The 19,687-nt window shown below is 36.1% G+C and overlaps 1 protein-coding gene across 1 annotated transcript in view; it reads right to left on the reverse strand.

Annotated features, from left to right (window-relative positions):
* Nucleotides 1–19,687, reverse strand: part of LOC117333233 (ATPase MORC2-like) — a 75,227-nt gene that overhangs the window by 4,173 nt on the left and 51,367 nt on the right. Inside the window, 4 exon segments of the mRNA XM_033892424.1 lie at nt 6,600–6,716; nt 7,259–7,391; nt 10,802–10,953; nt 11,347–11,380. Coding sequence (XP_033748315.1) covers nt 6,600–6,716; nt 7,259–7,391; nt 10,802–10,953; nt 11,347–11,380 — 436 coding nt within the window.

A 19,687-nucleotide genomic window follows, 5' to 3' on the forward strand; every position in this document is an offset into this window, starting at 1 on the left:
ATAGGCTGTGGTTCTATACAGTTTTATGACTTTTAAAACTTGAGAAAAATACTAAATTTCGTTTTATAGCAAGTAAGATTTCACAAATATGACTTGAATCTTCCTCACAGCACGGTGTCCACTGTCTGCGACAGAGATGGAGGAATTCACACCCCAAGTCACAGCTATTCAAAAAATCTATTTAAAGTCAATGAAAAAGCTAGAGCTACATGATAGAAGGGTACCTTAGCCCTTACACACAAGCGTATTAAACTCACTACAAATGTAGCCTCTCTAATCTGCAATTCAATGTTTATGTTTTATGAGGGAGATGATCCATAAATTGGACACATGATAAGACTGAGTGTTGTGTCCATGGCGTAGTGATACAAGACTGATAGAGATGTGATTACACACAACCAACCACAAATGAACAGCTGTCTGTCCAATCTGGCCGTTTGATCTTGCCACCCCGACAGGACAATCTCGCACCTATTACTGGGCTTCGGGTACTTTAGAGTCAGAAGCTACATCCCAACCTGTCACTCAAGTCTGGACAGCATTGTTTAAGTCTTATTCAAGCTATATAGCTTCATATTCACACATACATAAAACTAAGTCTGGTCATCAATTAAACCTTGCTGGAATTTATTACCTGCTAGTGACAGCATATTTATACACACAAATGGAAATGTCAAGTCTATTAAGAACTAGGACAACTCATTTTTTTTTTAATAAATATCATTGATTTTCAGTTGAGACTTACAAGTCTGTTGTGTTTATCATCAAACCCTATGCTGCAACACATCAAAAATTGCAGAGGGCAGATAAACAAGAGTTATCTAAGAAAATCAGAGGGCAGATAAACAAGAGTTATCTAAGAAAATCAGAGGGCAGATAAACAAGAGCTATCTAAGAAAATCAGAGGGCAGATAAACAAGAGTTATCTAAGAAAATCAGAGGGCAGATAAACAAGAGCTATCTAAGAAAATCAGAGGGCAGATAAACAAGAGCTATCTAAGAAAATCAGAGGACAGATAAGCAAGAGTTATCTAAGAAAATCAGAGGACAGATAAGCAAGATAGCATATATTCTTTAAGGAAATACTTTTAAAAAGAACTATGAGGATTATTGGAAAATACGAATGGGAGAGAAAAAAGACCAAGGTGACCATCCTGAGATGGAGACATGACTGGGACCAACAAAAGACCAAGGTGACTAACACCAGGTGTAGATGTGACAAAGACTGACGAAAGAACCAGGTGACTAATGCCAGATATAGATGTGACACGGACTGACAAAAGAACCAGGTGACTACCACCAGATGTAAATGTGACAAGGACTTACGAAAGATCCAGGTGACTAACGCCAGATGTAGATGTGACACAGATTTACGAAAGACCCAGGTGACTAATGCCAGGTATAGATGTGACACGGACTGACAAAAGATCCTGGTGACTAACGCCAGATGTAAATGTGACAAGGACTTACGAAAGATCCAGGTGACTAACGCCAGATGTAGATGTGACACAGATTTACGAAAGACCCAGGTGACTTGTGCCAGATATAGATGTGACACGGACTGACAAAAGACCCAGGTGACAATTGTGAGATGTGACTAGAAGAGACAAAAGGCCGTGGTGACAATTGTGAGATGTGACTAGAAGAGACAAAAGGCCGAGGTGACAATTGTGAGATGTGACTAGAAGGGACAAAAGGCTGAGGTGACAATTGTGAGATGTGACTAGAATGGACAAAAGGCCGAGGTGACAATTGTGAGATGTGACTAGAAGTGACAAAAGGCCGAGGTGACAATTGTGAGATGTCACCAAGACATACAAAAGACAGGTGACAATTATGAGATGTAACTTAAGAGAAACAGAAGATCAAGGTGACCAGTGTGGAAGAGTTGATGAAGTCAAAAGACTGAGTGAGAGAAAGTTGTGACCGAGTGAGAGAAAAGAGGTTACCCACAATTTGATATGACTGAGAGAAAAGATGTTACCCACCATGAGAGATGTGAATGCATGAGTGAGAGGTTACCCATTATGAGAGATATAACTGAATGAGAGAAAAGAGATTACCCAACATGAGAGATATGACTGAGTGAGAGAAAAGAGGTTACCCACAATGAGATATGACTGAGTGAGAGAAAGAGGTTACCCATCATGAGAGATATGACTGAGTGAGAGAAAAGAGGTTACCACAATGAGATATGACTGAGTGAGAGAAAAGCGGTTACCCATCATGAGATGTAACTGAATGAGAGAAAAGAGGTTACCCCTCATGAGAGATGTGACTGAGTGAGAGAAAAAAGGTTACCCATCATGAGAGATGTGGCTGATTGAGAGAAGAGGTTACCCATCATGAGATTTAACTGAATGAGAGAAAAGAGGTTAGCCATCATGATATGTGACTACAAGTGAGAGAAAAGGTTTCTTAGCGCAACAGATGAGACTATGAGTGAGTGAAAAGGTTTCCTAGTGTGAGAGATGAGATTACGAGTGAGAAAAAAAGAGGTTCCCTAGCATGAGATGTGACTAAGAGAATTAGAACTGGTGTGATCTTTACAAGAGATGCAGCATCATTTATCCAGGATGGCCATTACTCCCCACCAGGAAATTCTTCATTCTGTCCGGTCCGTTATCAGCTGTAGGAGAGGTGTGAACATTTGTCAACACTTAGCCATATGTATGCCAATTAATTCCTGGAGGCCGAGATCGATGCAAATACTGGGCATTTCCTTATCGGTCGTGACGTCCCATAATGAATATTGATGACAAGATGTATGGCTTGCTTTCAGAGATGCCACTCAGCCTCTGATACCACACACTATCTGATGAGGACACAATTGTTTTTGTATGTACTGTGACGTTTTATCGTGTGCCCCTATTAATGATGTGCCCTTTGATTTACTCCGATGCTTTGCCAGTCCCATCATAGATACCATGCTGGCTTTGGTCTCTGCAGATGTGTGTAGTCTAAAAAAGTTATGAGTAGGATAATGTTCCTTCCAATACAAGCTTTAGACAATAAACCAATAACGCTATCCTGTATTGAACTCTACTAGATTTAAACCAAGTTCTAAAACAACAAAGCTAACTTGGAAAATCATTTCGAGTAGTACACTAGTAATCAACCTTTTAAATACAGAATGATATATAAAGATAATGTTTCACTGCCATCCTTATACTACACGAAAGCAATTGATTTTACCAGATTTAAGTTTCAATTCTTCAAAAAGCTTATTTCAGATTCCATTTTAAATCCATCACAGGTGCTAAAGTTATCTATTTCTGAAATTTATTTCCTGTCAAATATATTAATCAATGAAAATTTCTACTTCCTCTTTTATGAGAAATTAGCAATAAATTGCAGCATATGTGTTAATAATCCTTGGTGAGATGGTCAGCAGGACTTAGTCAATGGGTGTTAGTAGGCCTTGGTCAATGGGTGTCAGTAGGCCTTGGTCAATGGGTGTCAGCAGGACTAAGTCAATGGGTGTCAGTAAGCCTTAGTCAATGGGTGTTAGTAGGCCTTGGTCAATGGGTGTCAGTAAGCCTTGGTCAATTGGTGTCAGTAGGCCTTGGTCAATGGGTGTCAGTAGGCCTTGGTCAATGGGTGTCAGTAGGCCTTGGTCAATGGGTGTCAGCAGGACTAAGTCAATGGGTGTCAGTAGGCCTTGGTCAATGGGTGTCAGTAAGCCTTGGTCAATGGGTGTTAGTAGGCCTTGGTCAATGGGTGTCAGTAGGCCTTGGTCTATGGGTGTCAGTAGGCCTTGGTCAATGGGTGTCAGTAGGCCTTGGTCAATGGGTGTCAGTAGGCCTTGGTCAATGGGTGTCAGTAGGCCTTGGTCAATGGGTGTCAGCAGGACTGAGTCAATGGGTGTCAGTAGGCCTTGGTCAAGGGGTGTCAGTAGGCCTTGGTCAATGGGTGTCAGTAGGCCTTGGTCAATGGGTGTCAGTAAGCCTTGGTCAATGGGTGTCGGTAAGCTTGGGATTGTAGGTGTTCATGGACCTGGGTTGGTAAGGTTAATAGGCCTCAGTAGGTGGGTGTTCATGGCCTGGGAGTTTAGGGTTAATAGGCCTCTGTAGGTGGGTGTTCATGGACCTGGGTTTGTAAGGTTAATATGCCTCAGTAGGTGGGTGTTCATGGACCTGGGATTTTAGGGTTAATAGGCCTTAGTAGGTGGGTGTTCATGGACCTGGGTTTGTAAGGTTAATAGGCCTCTGTAGGTGGGTGTTCATGGACCTGGGTTTGTAAGGTTAATAGGCCTTAGTAGGTGGGTGTTCATGGACCTGGGTTTGTAAGGTTAATAGGCCTCAGTAGGTGGGTGTTCATGGACCTGGGTTTGTAAGGTTAATAGGCCTCTGTAGGTGGGTGTTCATGGACCTGGGTTTGTAAGGTTAATAGGCCTCTGTAGGTGGATGTTCATGGACCTGGGTTTGTAAGGTTAATAGGCCTCTGTAGGTGGGTGTTCATGGACCTGGGTTTGTAAGGTTAATAGGCCTCTGTAGGTGGGTGTTCATGGACCTGGGTTTGTAAGGTTAATAGGCCTCTGTAGGTGGATGTTCATGGACCTGGGTTTGTAAGGTTAATAGGCCTCTGTAGGTGGGTGTTCATGGACCTGGGTTTGTAAGGTTAATAGGCCTCTGTAGGTGGGTGTTCATGGAGTGTTCGTGGAGTTGATCCTGGGTAAGAGGGTGAGACCAGTTAAGGTGTTATTAGGCCTAAGTCTGGGTGTCAGTAGGCAAGGGTCATAGGTATGGCGGGTCTTACCAGACTTTGTTAAAGGGTCTAATAGTGTTGTGTCACTGGGTGTTAGTCGTCTAATAGTGTTGTGTCACTGGGTGTTAGTCGTCTAATAGTGTTGTGTCACTGGGTGTTAGTCATCTGTGCAAGTAAGAGGTTAAGGAATGGTAGGTGGGTGTCAGTAGGCCTAGATTACAGATTCCTTAGCCTCGTGTCTAGGTATGGGCTGTTGCAGTATATGTCTTTGATATACAATGATAGCGAGCACTGTGTATTTATAATTTACAAAATGAAGTCATTGAGCTGAAGACTACTACAGTGTATATCTGGTATGTAGTACCATTGACAACAGATAATGCACACAATTCTCCACATTAGGAGGAGAAATAAGAAACATGCTTTCAACTTTCACAAGACCTGTACATGGTTTACTAGTGATGTGGTGGACCAATACCATCACAGAACACACTAGTGATGTGGTGGACCAATACCATCACAGAACACTAATCTGTATGTACCAGTTATACGCCCTCTGTTGCTAATCAGCAAATTTACTTTTAAATCTTGATAAATTTTCCAATCTTTTCCATTTAAATCAGTTCTGTGTACAAGTCTGTGTAGTCTAGACCGCATTCTCTTTGTGTGTTCCCCCAAATGTGCTGCTTCTGTAAGCATACTGCATCAAAAGCCAAAAATATTGACTTAAATATTTGTGGCAACGGTTGCTAATGAGTGTTCGTCAGAGCACGGCCACTCACTGATGCAACTTTCATTAAAGCTGGCGGTAAAGAGATGGAATCTGGATCCAAAATGTTACACAAAAATTATCAACTGCGTGTAACAAAGGTGCCAGCCTACTTTTAAACCAAGTAAATTCACATCAAAGTCATATGCACAAATTCAAGCCTCTTCAACTTCTGCTTTTACAGTCATATAGCTTTTATCTTGTCGCCACACAATATACATGGTTTGTCCTTCATTAGATTTCTGACGGTCTTCGTCTTGGTTACCGGACTCCGAGAATTTTATTTCAATTAGACCTCTAGCCATTTCCATTAATAATGTCTTCTTTTAATACGATTATATATACATCTGTATCAACTTGGCATAAAGCAAAGTCATTAGTCAATGTTTAGCTAATACATCGCTAATATAGGTCCATTAAGTTCCACAGAATAGTAGTCGGAGATTTAAAGTTTAATTTTGTCAGTGATTTCTTTCCAAATTGATATCCATGATACAGCCATGTTCACTAATGAAAAGAATCAAGTCAGTAACTCTTAATTTCATTTTCGAGCCAAAATCATTTTGAAAACACTTTTATCGAGACAATTTCCAGAAAGCCAATCAAATCACATGTTAGCATTAACATATCATTAAAGCAAAACTGATTTTTCTCCAAGGTGAAGAATCTCAAAGCTAAGACTTTACTAAGATTGTCTGCTAATAAGCCAAATTTTCTCAAACATTTAAGTAGAACTGAACATTATATGGGAATTCGAGAATATGTTTTTTTTTTGTTTTTTTTAATCAAAGACAGGTTTTAATGTCTCAATATTTCATATATACAATCATATATTCACCATTTATCATATCTTAGTCCATTCTCATTAAATCTGATGTGCTAAATTATGACGATCACAACATAAAACAATAATACATTTCTGTGCATCACAGAAAGCTGAAGCACTAAATCATATAACTCAAAAATTGTCACTGACAAATGGAGGATTGTAGCGATGTAAGCATGTAATAACCACGCTTACAAGGAGAATGAGATTTTCCTTTTGGAAACTTCTGCAGTCTGAAACTAAACACTTGCCCCACATTCCCACCTGACTGCTGACTCACATACTGTCACGACTTACCTCATTGATAGACTTGAGAAGTTTAGCAATAAGTTTGCGAACAGCAGAAAGTTTCGCCATGGATGCTTCACATTCCTGTTTTCGTTGTGTTGCCTCTGTTTGGAAATTTCCAACCAACTGCAACAAATGAAATTAAACCTGTTAGTGACAGACTAACACTACCAATTGAACATACAAACAGGACAGAAAGATGACGAAGTTTCATGAAGCTATGTGAAACTAAATGTATATATCACAATTAAATTCAGGTACCAAAACAAAATAAAATGATGGTAATGTGCATTCATTAGACTATCTTTGATATTTTTTGTTTATATAGAATTAGATATTGACGGGAATATCTTGTGTTTTTAGATTGGTATTGTTATGTACAATATATCTAGACCTTTTAGAATCATGCGATTGCTTGTAATGTCATTAAAAAATTATTGAATGACTTGTCAAGTATTGCCATTGACACAATAAACAATCACCATCAAGTCCTCAGGACAAATCTGCAGACATTATATCACAGTTAAAAAATTCACAAATTATTTTGACTAAAAAATACTGTTTTCCAAAACAAATCAATTACAATACATACTTATTATTCATTACACCTGTGATTTGTGATACTATTTTCTTTGCCAAGCATACTGATGGAAGTTCCAAAAGCTTACCTTCCGGAGTCCTTTTTCATAATGGTCGAAGAAGTCATCAAGAGGGAAGGCAGCCAGCTCTTCTAGAGACATGGTTGATATGGCATCTTTGTCCATCACCCACTGAGGCGGTAAAAAGTACCGAAGACTTGTCCTGTACATAAACATGATTAAAATATTTACTTTGTCCATCACCCACTGAGGCGGTAAAAAGTACCGAAGACTTGTCCTGTACATAAACATGATTAAAATATTTACAAGTATATATTTATATTTGTCTGGCATTGTCACTATATAGTCTGTTTGAGAGCACAGGCATTGATGTTCGTTTAAATGCCATCCATCATGCGCTACACTTATCAGCGTATTAATACAACACAAACCGGAACTACAATATCCAGGATAATTAAGTTTAACGACTAATTAATTTGTCTACATTATTTGTTATAAAAAATATGCCATTTGCGCATTACGTTGATAATAAAATGATTAACAAAATTGAGCTTTTTTTTTTTTGATTTTCAATATACTATTTTGTTTGCCAAAAAGCATGCGACCATGTTCCGGTTGTTCAAACAACTGACAAAAAAATCTGCTGACTGTCGGTAAGGCGGGAATTATGAATTTTAAATATGAATTATAGCATTTAAAAAATAAAACAAGCAAAAGGAATGTATATATAAGCGTTGAACTGTTTTTGTATGGTATTAGATAAAAAAAATACCATACATGTAAGTATAAACATACTGGTAGCAATATGGAAACCACAATGGAGCATTTTTCATTGGCGGCACCATTTTTTATTGGCTGCACCATTTTTTTATTGGCTGCACCATTTTTTCATTGGCTGTACCATTTTTTTATTGGCTGCACCATTTTTTCATTGGCTGCACCATTTTTTCATTGGCTGTACCATTTTTTCATTGGCTGCACCATTTTTTTTATTGGCTGCACCATTTTTTCATTGGTTGCACCATTTTCATTGGCTGTACCATTTTTTCATTGGCTGTACCATTTGTTCATTGGCTGCACCATTTTTTCATTGGCTGTACCATTTTTTCATTGGTTGCACCATTTTCATTGGCTGTACCATTTTTTCATTGGCTGTACCATTTTTTCATTGGCTGCACCATTTTTTTATTGGCTGCACCATTTTTATTGGCTGCACCATTTTTTATTGACTGCACCATTTTTTTATTGGCTGCACCATTTCTTCATTGGCTGCACCATTTTTTCATTGGCTGTACCATTTCTTCATTGGCTGCACTATTTCTTCATTGGGTGCACCATTTTTTATTGGCTGCACCATTTTTTTTATTGGCTGCACCTTTTTTTCATTGGCTGCACCATTTATTCATTGGCTGCACCATTTTTTATTGGCTGCACCATTTTTTTTATTGGCTGCTCCATTTTTTCATTGGCTGCACCATTTTTTTTTTTATTGGCTGCACCATTTTTTCATTGGCCGCACCATTTTTTTTATTGGCTGTACCATTTTTATTGGCTGCACCAGTTTTTATTGGCTGCACCATTTTTTTTATTGGCTGCTCCATTTTTTCATTGGCTGCACCATTTTTTTTTTATTGGCTGCACCATTTTTTCATTGGCCGCACCATTTTTTCATTGGCTGCACCATTTGTTATTGGCTGCACCATTTTCATTGGCTGTACCATGTTTTCATTGACTGCACCATTTTTTCATTGGCTGCACCATTTTTTCATTGGCTGCACTATTTTTTATTGGCTGTACCATTGTTTTATTGGCTGCACCATTTTTTCATTGGCTGCACCATTAAACGATTGGTAAGATAATTTAATATAAGTAACAATATAAACATACTAGAAAAGATTGCTAAGATAGTTTAATGTAAGTAACAATATAAACATACTAGAAACGATTGCCAAGATAATTTAATATAAGTAACAATATAAACATACTAGAAACGATTGCTAAGATAGTTTAATGTAAGTAACAATATAAACATACTAGAAACGATTGCCAAGATAATTTAATATAAGTAACAATATAAACATACTAGAAAAGATTGCCAAGATAGTTTAATGTAAGTAATTATAACTATATAAACATACTAGAAAAGATTACTAAGATAGTTTAATGTAAGTAACAATATAAACATACTAGAAACGATTGCCAAGATAATTTAATATAAGTAACAATATAAACATACTAGAAACGATTGCTAAGATAGTTTAATGTAAGTAACAATATAAACATACTAGAAACGATCGCTAAGATAATTTAATGTCAGTAACTATATAAACATACTAGAAACGATCGCTAAGATAGTTTAATGTAAGTAACTTATATAAACATACTAGAAAAGATTACTAAGATAGTTCAATGAAGATTTAAGCCTTTTTTTTAAGAACACTCCACCTATACACTTTGAATTGTTTTAACCTCAAAAGACCCGAGATCAAAAGGACAGGCCGGACAGACAGAGGGTTGATTGTACTTTAAGTCATTCTGTTTGTCAGGGACGTCATTAGATATATGTATGATGGATGATTATGTAGACTTGCTTACAGAATAGCAGGGATTACTGTGTAGAAATTACCGACCACTAATCACTGCCGTTCCTGTCTAATTAGCAATCTTCTTTACCTGAAATTGAAAGTCACACCTGTAGGTGACAAATAAACACATTTGGTTCGACCCATGTCTATTCCAGGTGTAGTAATCAGGTTTGGCTCTGCTATAACACAGAATCCACTATCATCTACTGCACTAACTAAACACACTGTTCTTTATTGATGTGAAAATACAAGGGATCATCATCCTTCCCTGATTACAGGCAAACGTAATCGGAGACACTCCGACTGCTTTTATGATTTGTATGCTGAATGTTAATTTCATCACGCAAGTGATTTCTTCTCACTTTCTTCAATTTTCATTATACCAGTACATTACTTAGAAGTGTTGTTGCAAGTGAGATATGTACTTTCCACAATGTCATTCACTTCAAAATACAATCAAAGTTTTATTATTTTCACAAATATCAAAAAACAAATTATCAAATGGAACAAACACCATGGTTCTGTATCTCTGTTACTTTTAGCTGTATTTCATTTCTTAGAGGAGGTTTCTACCGATTCGCTAGGGAATGCAATTAACTTTTAATACGTTCTCCAAATATGTGTGTACAAAAGGAATATAGTCTCATCGTTTGGAAGGTCTCTGTAACTTATGATGATTTCTTTATCAAATCTTTCTAGGGAGAGATCTCAAGATAAAATCTCACCCCAGAACTTTCTGTACCTGGTAACAAAGTAGTTTTCTCTTTGTCTTACCTTTGGTCTGTAACTTTTGACAATTGTATTATCAAATCTATTTAGGGCTATCTTTGAGACAAAATCTCACACAAGAACTTTCTACAGCTGTTAACTCAAGGTAGTAGGTGGTAGAGTTGCAGTGGATAAAAACATTACCAAGAGGGCCAGGATTTGATTCCCAGGCGAGACACAAACACGAGTGGGGTTATCATATGGGTTTTATTTTTTGTAAACTTGTTTTTAAAACCCTCTTAAAATGAAAAAGTCGCACCTGTAACCGTTAGCGATCTCTTCAGTGATCTGGCTGGAGGGGGCAGTTCCAGTGGTGGTAGTTGTGGTGGAGGAGGATGGTGCCTCAGCTGCGGTATCCTGAGAGGAGGCTGGGGATGATGGGGGCTGGGACTCCGGAATTGGTTGGCCACTCTGATACATAAAAACAAACATTTTCGTCAGGTTGTATGTGAACAGATTTTCATACATCTATAAATATAACTTCCAGGTTGTGACATAGATAATAATCTATTCACAAATCAACATTTTCCAAATCTTCCGATTTTTTAAAATTAATTTACCTAAATTAATTTATTTGTTTTTAAATTGCAATTCAATAAGGAATACATATAAAAGATAAATGGAAAAGTTCTATAAATAACCAGAGTTAAATCCAAATGACAAGTAACTTACTGTAAGAAATCTGCATATTTGTACTAAACAATGTAACATGTACGGTATATTTAAAATGTTTGCAAACTTCTTTCAAAACAAATTAAAGATGAATAAAACCCTGATATTTTACAGTTGAGCTTGTATACTGACCTTCAGTCTGATATCAGAGCTGCTCTTATCAAACCTGAAATTAGGCAAAACGTTACGTTGTTATTATATTTTGGCAGTGAAATTTCATTTTTCTCACATATATATACACTGTATATACGATTCATATCAGCAGTTAAGTTCTAGAATCTGGAATAATATACATTTTAATTCTGGATTATTAAACTTAATTACTTTTTCAAACAAGGTTCAACAGAATGTTTTGGTTACCAATTTAATTAATGCTTATTTATCAAAATCAAGGTAAAATTTCAATTCTTTTTTTTTTCTTCCAATATTTTGATTTTAACTACAGAATTCAATAATGTATCTAGATTCAGTAAAATCAAAATATTCCACCCATTAGTGTTTAAAAATTATGGCATTCAGATCAGATTGTATGTTGCCATTTGAAATCTGGTCTAATTGAGTGATAATTTAGCAAGAGGAGAACGTATGTAACATCAGTGTTGTTTGACTCCTACGCGTGTGGCCGCGTGCCAAGACTTCAATCAGCAGATCAACCACTATTTTTCCCTTTGTCATTCTAAACTCAAAATAGAATCCCAAATTTGTCATCATTTATCTGTAAGCATAGTTACAAAATAGCTGATGGGATTTTGATAACACTGCCAACATTACAGGTTCTATGAAGAGTTTGATCCCTGGACTGAACATTCACATTTAAAGGGAAACATAACAGAGATTTTGCCTCCCAATATGCTTGGGGTTTATCCCGAGTTAATTTGCAGCAATTAATGGTGGTGGCCGTGTGCCTCACCGCTGGACGTACGTTGGGTAATGATAGACCAGGTATTGTTATCATTGGGTGTTGTATATGGGGCATCACCACAAGTAGGGAGCTCCCTTTCAGGGACTGTGAATGACTTCCCTATAGGGACTCCACGGCACACGCCATCATGTCAACACTCGACATAATTAAGGATCATTAAACTGGTTTAGCATAGTGTTTGTTAAAAGTTTAAACCCCATTCAATTTGATGAGATGATACAAGTGTTACAACTATTTACAACAACAGACCATCTTGTTTTTCATGTCAAGTGTCAGTGCCCACTGTTTCCACACAGCAACCTGGGACTCGTATTCTGCCGCAGACCATGATTTGTGGCCGTTTCTACTGGTCAGACAAGTGAATCATGCTGGACATACGCAAGACTTAGTGGAAAATTTCTCACCAAATACAGCTGGTGCCAGACTGACCACAAGCCTCCCCAGGCACACGCCCAAAGATGGACATTTTACCAAATTACCTGACCACTGCTGTGCCATACTTCATTCAATCAGCCTGAGTCGAATGACCACCAAGAACTGTAAATGCCTGATGTATTGATAGCACCTTTTATAGTCTACTGATACATTCAACAATGCTCAAAATAGCCTATATCCTGTATGTTTTATACCTTACAATTCAAACTAAAGGCTAATCCTAGCTCCTTATAGACTTTCACTAGTAAAACTTACTTCTTATAATTTAGTAAATCTTTAAAAAAAAATGTAGAAACAAATAAAATAATCAAAACTTCTGATGTGAAATACCAACATTTTTACCACGGATATATTAAATCAGTTATGGTATTTTCACTGCATTTTAGTTCAACATCTCCAAACAAAACCAAAAAAAAAAAGAAAAAAAAATATAAAAATTTGATTAACATATTAAGTAAATAATTGAACCATCAATCTTTTTTTTTTTTTTTTTTTTAATTTTCCACAATGTAATGCTGATCATTATTTCTAATAACAACCCTTCCATTAAGCAGTAAATGGAAAATATTCAGCGAAATCATGATTAATTTTCTTGAGAAATGCTTATTTATGTAATTTTGTAATTCACTATTTGTAGGCGATCCATTGACTACTTTGTAATGTTTATTTCTGCATTAAATCACTTAACAAATGCCATTCTCATAGCTGTAACATACACCCTATCAAATGTTCCATCCAAAGATGTGTTTAGATTTATTACAGACAACAAGAAGTTGAGGAGTTGAACCGTCAAAGGAACTTGCTTTACTGATGTCGAAATCTGTTGCCAATTAAGAATAGTTCCTAATTGATCTTTATTTTGCCATTGTTTGAAGGACCATATATAAAACACTGTCTCTCCTAAACTACAGTGTCTCTTTAATTTTCCAATTCCATTTGTACAATAATCATGGATAATGCGGAGTCAAGTCGTCATAAAACATATCTGCTCCACCCCCTAGTGAGAAGGTGGGGCAGTCTCTATTATAAACGAGAGTCTCCTTCTGTCCACCATAATTCCCTCTATGACCCCCACTCACAAAAGCCCAAAGAAATCAGAGAGATCGCGACTTGAAAAGTGCATGGGAGCATTCCTCCCATTCATGTATAATTCAATCAAGACTTAATTTGTAGTTCCACCTTTCCTGATAAAATTATCACCTTATGTGTGCATTCTGATGAGTTTACACAGAAAATTAGATTATCTTATCAACTAACATAACCTAATGTTCATTTTTTCTAAAGTTGAAATTTTTATGAGACAGTACGAAATTTATTTCACTTCCACAGTTCACCTAGTTCGACTCCACTGGTAACAATTTATGGTAGCCTTTGGGAAGTACAATTGACTTCACACATTCAAAGCTTTGCTACTCTTTTCTACATGTTTCAATAATGCAATGGTGACATTTCCATTGCTGTTGAAAGTCAATAAACAGTTGAAATAGGAGTAAAATATATCAGGTAATATGCCGGAAATTTTGACATGAGTTTATAGCAATTATACTGATTGTATCAGATATTTAAAAAGAAAAAAAATTTACATCTTTTGTTTTTATTTTTTATTTTTCATTTCCTTTCTTGCCTAACAATTCAATGAGTTTATAATCAATTTGTTTTTATTCCAAAATGATTTTTTTTCATCTCTTGTCTGATTGTTCCCACTTTCATTGTTTCTTCCCCCCCCACCCCCCCACCATCTATATATACCTAAAACAATGTAATACAATGTTTTCAAAAGGAAACATTAAAATTTTCTTTTGCTCTACTAAATCTTGAATTGGTCATTTTTAAATGAAATAATTTTTTCCTATTTAAAGGATTATTGAAAATCAGTTGTACCAGTTTATATTATAATAGACCATAATTCAGAGATGGAAACAAAAAAATATTGTCCTGGCTATCAGGTTGTATATGATAGCGGCAGAAATACATGTGCCATTTTATGTCACACCCTCACAAAAAGCTTTTGTGTAAGGAATATTACACAGCAGATATGACTGTGTGGTTGTCAATAAGAGTACTATCTGTAGGGGGCTGCCCGAGAAGAATGTATCCAAGGGACACACAAGCATACTAATTAAAATTTCATCAGTGTCAATGGCGCATATAATTTCCTTTGACAAATGGATAAGTGGTCCAGCCCCCAAGTCAAGCGATACTCCCTAAGGTTTCCCTTTAATTTGCTTCTTAAATACTTGAAGGGCTAAGCAATTATGACCATTAGATTTAAATACTCTCATTGTGTAAATAAAAGCTTGCTTTCCATTAGGTGGCAAAGAAGACTGTCTTCAGAGACCTGACTTATGCACTGAAGCATAAATTAATCTAAGTTCTTCTACACATTATAAGTGTCTTGGCCTGTCTTCTTGCACATTTACAGTTGGGGAAGAGGTCGCAAGGGTGGGTCTGAGTACAATGCTCTGTCTTCACCACTTCCCGTGAGGTTGCCCGAAGTATATTTCAGCTATTATTGGTCGAGCACCATATACAAGTCACATGACTGGGCACAATATCTGGCAGAGAAACCTTCTCCTTAATACATACAATAAGATGTAGAAGGACTTAAAACAACGGATTCCGAACACGAACTGGAAGTAGTGGTGTCAAAAGGCAATATCTGTATTTCTCCTCCTGTTTATGGGTATTTTATATACAGTGTCCATGTAACACAAAACAATGCAATTCCTATTGTTTTTTCTTACCCCTATAAACAAGGTCATTAACAGTGTAATAAAGCAACTTGGATATAAACCTTCTAACCTCGTTGTACTTTGTACTAAATAGAAATATTAACGATTCACCCTAAATCACAGAGTATACCAATATCTATTTTTTTCACTTGTGGTTTTCACTTCAAAAAAATAGAAGCATATTTTGCTTACAAGAAAAATTGTCTATTTCTTGTACATAAATTGTAAATTTTTTCCTCTTCATTTTTTGACGATTCTTAATCATTGAGATATACATATTTTCTACAATGATTTCTTCAGGACATATATCTTTTCAAATATTTTCTTCCTTCAAAACATACTCTATATTTTTTTTTATTTCTTTGAGAAACCTTTTACAGAATCTCTATTTCTTGAGACAAATTTTCCATAATTTTTTTATTTTGTTACACACTTCCAATCTTCCACACTTCGATTCCTGATACCTTATTTTTTGTGCCTTTTTTTTTAAAATTTCATTTCTTTGAAACATATTATCTGGATTGCTTTTAAAGACTTATTTTTCTGATTTTTTTTTCTCCGAGACATATTTTCTGAAATATTTTATTTCTAACAGACATACATCTATAATCTTTCTTTCATGATATTTTCTGTAAGAATTTATTTCTTTTATACATATTTTCTATAAATCAATATGTTACTCAAGGTTCATGAAAATATTTATCAAAAGATTTAAACATATTTAGTGGAATCTTAGTCGCACAACTTAAACCTGCATATCCTATCTGGGACCTTATGTAAACTAGAACAATGGTGGATTGGACCCCCGATATATGTCTGACCATGCATAACCCCAATACCAGGAAGCTGAACTTCAGTATCTTCTATCTCCAGATTGCAGATATCTTCAACCCAACTCTAAGCGATTCCACAAATTTTACAAATATCATATTTTCAAATACAAGGATCATACTTCACTTCAGACATGTTTATTTATTAAACATTCATTAGAGCTGAGGAATACAGGCCTGCATCCATTTTGATTAAGTAGATAAAGTTTATTTTTATATCTATTTTGTTCATGTTTAGCCATCAAATTACATTGTGATTATGAAAGTGCTAATAAAGTTGATTTAGATTTATAGCCAATCACTAATGATCATAGTGAAGAACATAGGTCCAGATAAATGTGAAGAAAAGGACGAAAGGACATCAGTTTTAGCTTCTTATTGGAATTCAATGAAACATGAAATTAGGGGTAAAATTACATAATCGAAGGAGATTGAATAGTAATGTTGAAATTTATATGGAAACAAACAGACTTTAGAATTCATGTGGAAAAAGATCAGAAAAGACAAGCCAACTGAGTGAACACTACTGGATTTTTTTATGTGTGGCCCTAACTACAAATATATCATTTTTTACTGATAGTCAGGAGGAAAACAAACTCAAATTAAATTGATGCAAGGTGTAAGAAACCTCTAAAATAACTTCCTCCTTTTTCTTAACTGGTCACTAACCATTTTATTATGAAACATGCTCAAATTGTATTGTTTATGGACCACAGACCACTAAATATGATACTAATGTGTCTGACGCTATACACAAAGTGTGCCTTTAATCATCGTCATCAATAAACCCCATGTTGACATCTCATCAATTTCCAAAAAACAGTATATAAAATGTATATATAATGAAATTGTTAAGTATGATCCCTACGGGTAAAATTATACATAAAGAAAAAGAAAAACTCGATAATCCCTCTTCGGTACTTTTGTCACATCTTGGCACCTGGATACAACAGTACTTTAGTCACGTCAGATTTTTCTTTTTATACATATATATAGAAAAAAGAGGACCAGCTAAAGAAAATATTAAAACCTAGTCTCAATAGACCATAGTAAAAATGGCTCAACTTTATAAACTTGTTTTGTGAACGAATGTACAGTGTGACGTAATTATCAAGTTGTCCTTTCAAAATTAAACTTTCCTGAAGAGCAGCAAGAGCTGTGAATGCGCTAGAAAGTTTTTTTTTTATATATCCAACTCTAAATGGACACAAACTTTTTTCTTGATATATATAAATATATATACATATACAAAAGCTGTTATTTTTTTCTATTATTAAATACATTTGATACAGAAACAAGTCCACAAGGAACCACCTCACTACTTTGTGCTGAGAGTGTTACTACAAAATCAACCACAGCATGAATTAGCAGATATTATAAACTTCAAGCTGAATTTATTATCACGGAGATGCAGAGATTGATAACAATCCAAAAATGTTTGCACTTTTGATCAACTGAAACCTCTTTTTTTTTTGTAATTAGCATTGCCGACCATGTTTGTTGACTGTGGTTTGTGATGGAGCACATCAGCAATACTCTGTAGGACGTGGCACGTATGTAAGCAAGTCCATTCTCAACAATAGATGGTAATTTTAACAAATGCAACAACTTTTATGACTGTGAGTCTGAGAGAAACCATAAAATGTTCCATCTTCTTCCAGAAGTTGTAAAGCTGCAAGGCTCCGACTGCGAGATGTTCAGACTAGGAAGATGTATGCTTCCCTAGTATCGCTTTATACAATAAACGGTGCAAAAATAATCAAATATTTACAGCACCATCACAAATTTGTGGAACCATTTTGAGCTGACCAATAAAATGGTAGGACCAAAAGTCATTTGGATTGCCAGAGATGGAGATATTGAAACTGACTGGTATGTAGAGTTGATGGAAGCCCACTAGAACCAGATAATTTCCTAGTCCTCAATGATAGCCCTTCAGGGACTACAGTAATTTTACAAGTAAGACAGAGAATTGTGTTGAGTACCAGAGCTTCAATTTCTCTGTTCAACCCTAGCAACACTGCTCATAAATACTTAATCACTTAACAAGAAATAAATTTGTAATTCCCTGCTGTGTTGTTATACTGTAAGAACACACAACAAGAAAAGCCCTGCCTGACATATCTACTCGATTCCATTATAGCCAAACACTTCCGTGATATGGCGCGGGAGAAAATTAGCAGGCCAGGTGTGATTTCTCTGAATAGCACAGGTTCCTGACAAGCTTTTCCTTACTACAATAATGTGTGGACAAGAGCAAGGCCATGTGACTAAAACATAGGTAGTTAAACAGTAAAACTGTAGGCTACACACCATCTAAACAGCTACAACAGCCAATGACAATCATAGTGAACTTCTTAATTGATAAAGACAAAGCGCTTTGTGGCCAAAACCTGTGTAGTTAAATTGAAAGCTATATGGGCACTGTTCAGATAAAGAACTTCAACAGCCAATGAAATCATGTCTAATATTTCTTTACCGACAATGATAACTTTGGGGATCATAAAGAAAGTATTAAATTGTCAAAACTGGAGACTTTCCTGAAAATTCAGCCCTCATAACCAATAGTGCTATCTGACCTATAGATGGTAGTGATTACAATAAATATTTATTGGCCTATGACAAAGTTCTGGAAAAGAAAGCTATGACAGTCTGAACAAAACATTTCTGGCATTGATCAGGATTTGAGGTTTTACAAATGGGGTCATTTTAAGATTAACTTGTGTTCCTATGTATTGTTTACATTGATTTATTGAAAAGAAGTTTTAGTTTGGTTTATTAGTTTGGTTTAGTATTGCTAAACAGCTAAGGTCATTTACGGACAGCCTCCCTTGTGGGCAAGGTGCATGCGTGAGGTGTATGGGTGTGTATTTTGGGAGGCTGTGGTATGTTTGTCTCCTTGTAATAACTTGGAACTGATGCTGACTTTATAGTGCTACCTCACTGAAGCATACTACTGAAAACATCAAATAATACACCCCACCCGGTCACATTATACTGACAACGGGCGAACCAATCGTTCCAGTTCTAAAATGCTGAGCGTTAATTATAAGCAGGAGCAGAAACTACCTTTTTTTATACTCTGGTATGTCTCGGCCAGGGGACAACAACCAAAGCCTTCCTCACGGAGGCAAATGCTCAACTAAAGGTCAAAAGTGAGGTAGTGTCAAGGGAGACATTAGGAAGAAGAAAGTTGTTTAGAAAGAGAAAAGATAAGATCTCAAATTCAGTTGCCTCTTATAATCATGCAATGGGTGCCACCAGTAGGTACAACTCTTAGTCCCTACCTGCAGGGTATTTTGAAATAAGGGGCATCCTTTTAATTTCTCAACGGCTTCAACACTAACCCTGATACTATTGATATCTTTTGTAATGTTCTTTTACCTAATTCAGTCTTATTGTTGAAATTGGAGATGTTTTTCTCCTTTTAATGCTATCTGAATGTATTCCAGTCATATAAATGGAGTCACTGACTAAACATTCTGGAGATCTTGAAGATGAAAAATCTATACTCAATAGTAGTAGCTATAAATTGATGTACTCAAGGAAAGTTA

The sequence above is a fragment of the Pecten maximus genome, chromosome 8, assembly GCF_902652985.1.
Source record: "Pecten maximus chromosome 8, xPecMax1.1, whole genome shotgun sequence".
NCBI classification, from domain to species: domain Eukaryota; kingdom Metazoa; phylum Mollusca; class Bivalvia; order Pectinida; family Pectinidae; genus Pecten; species Pecten maximus.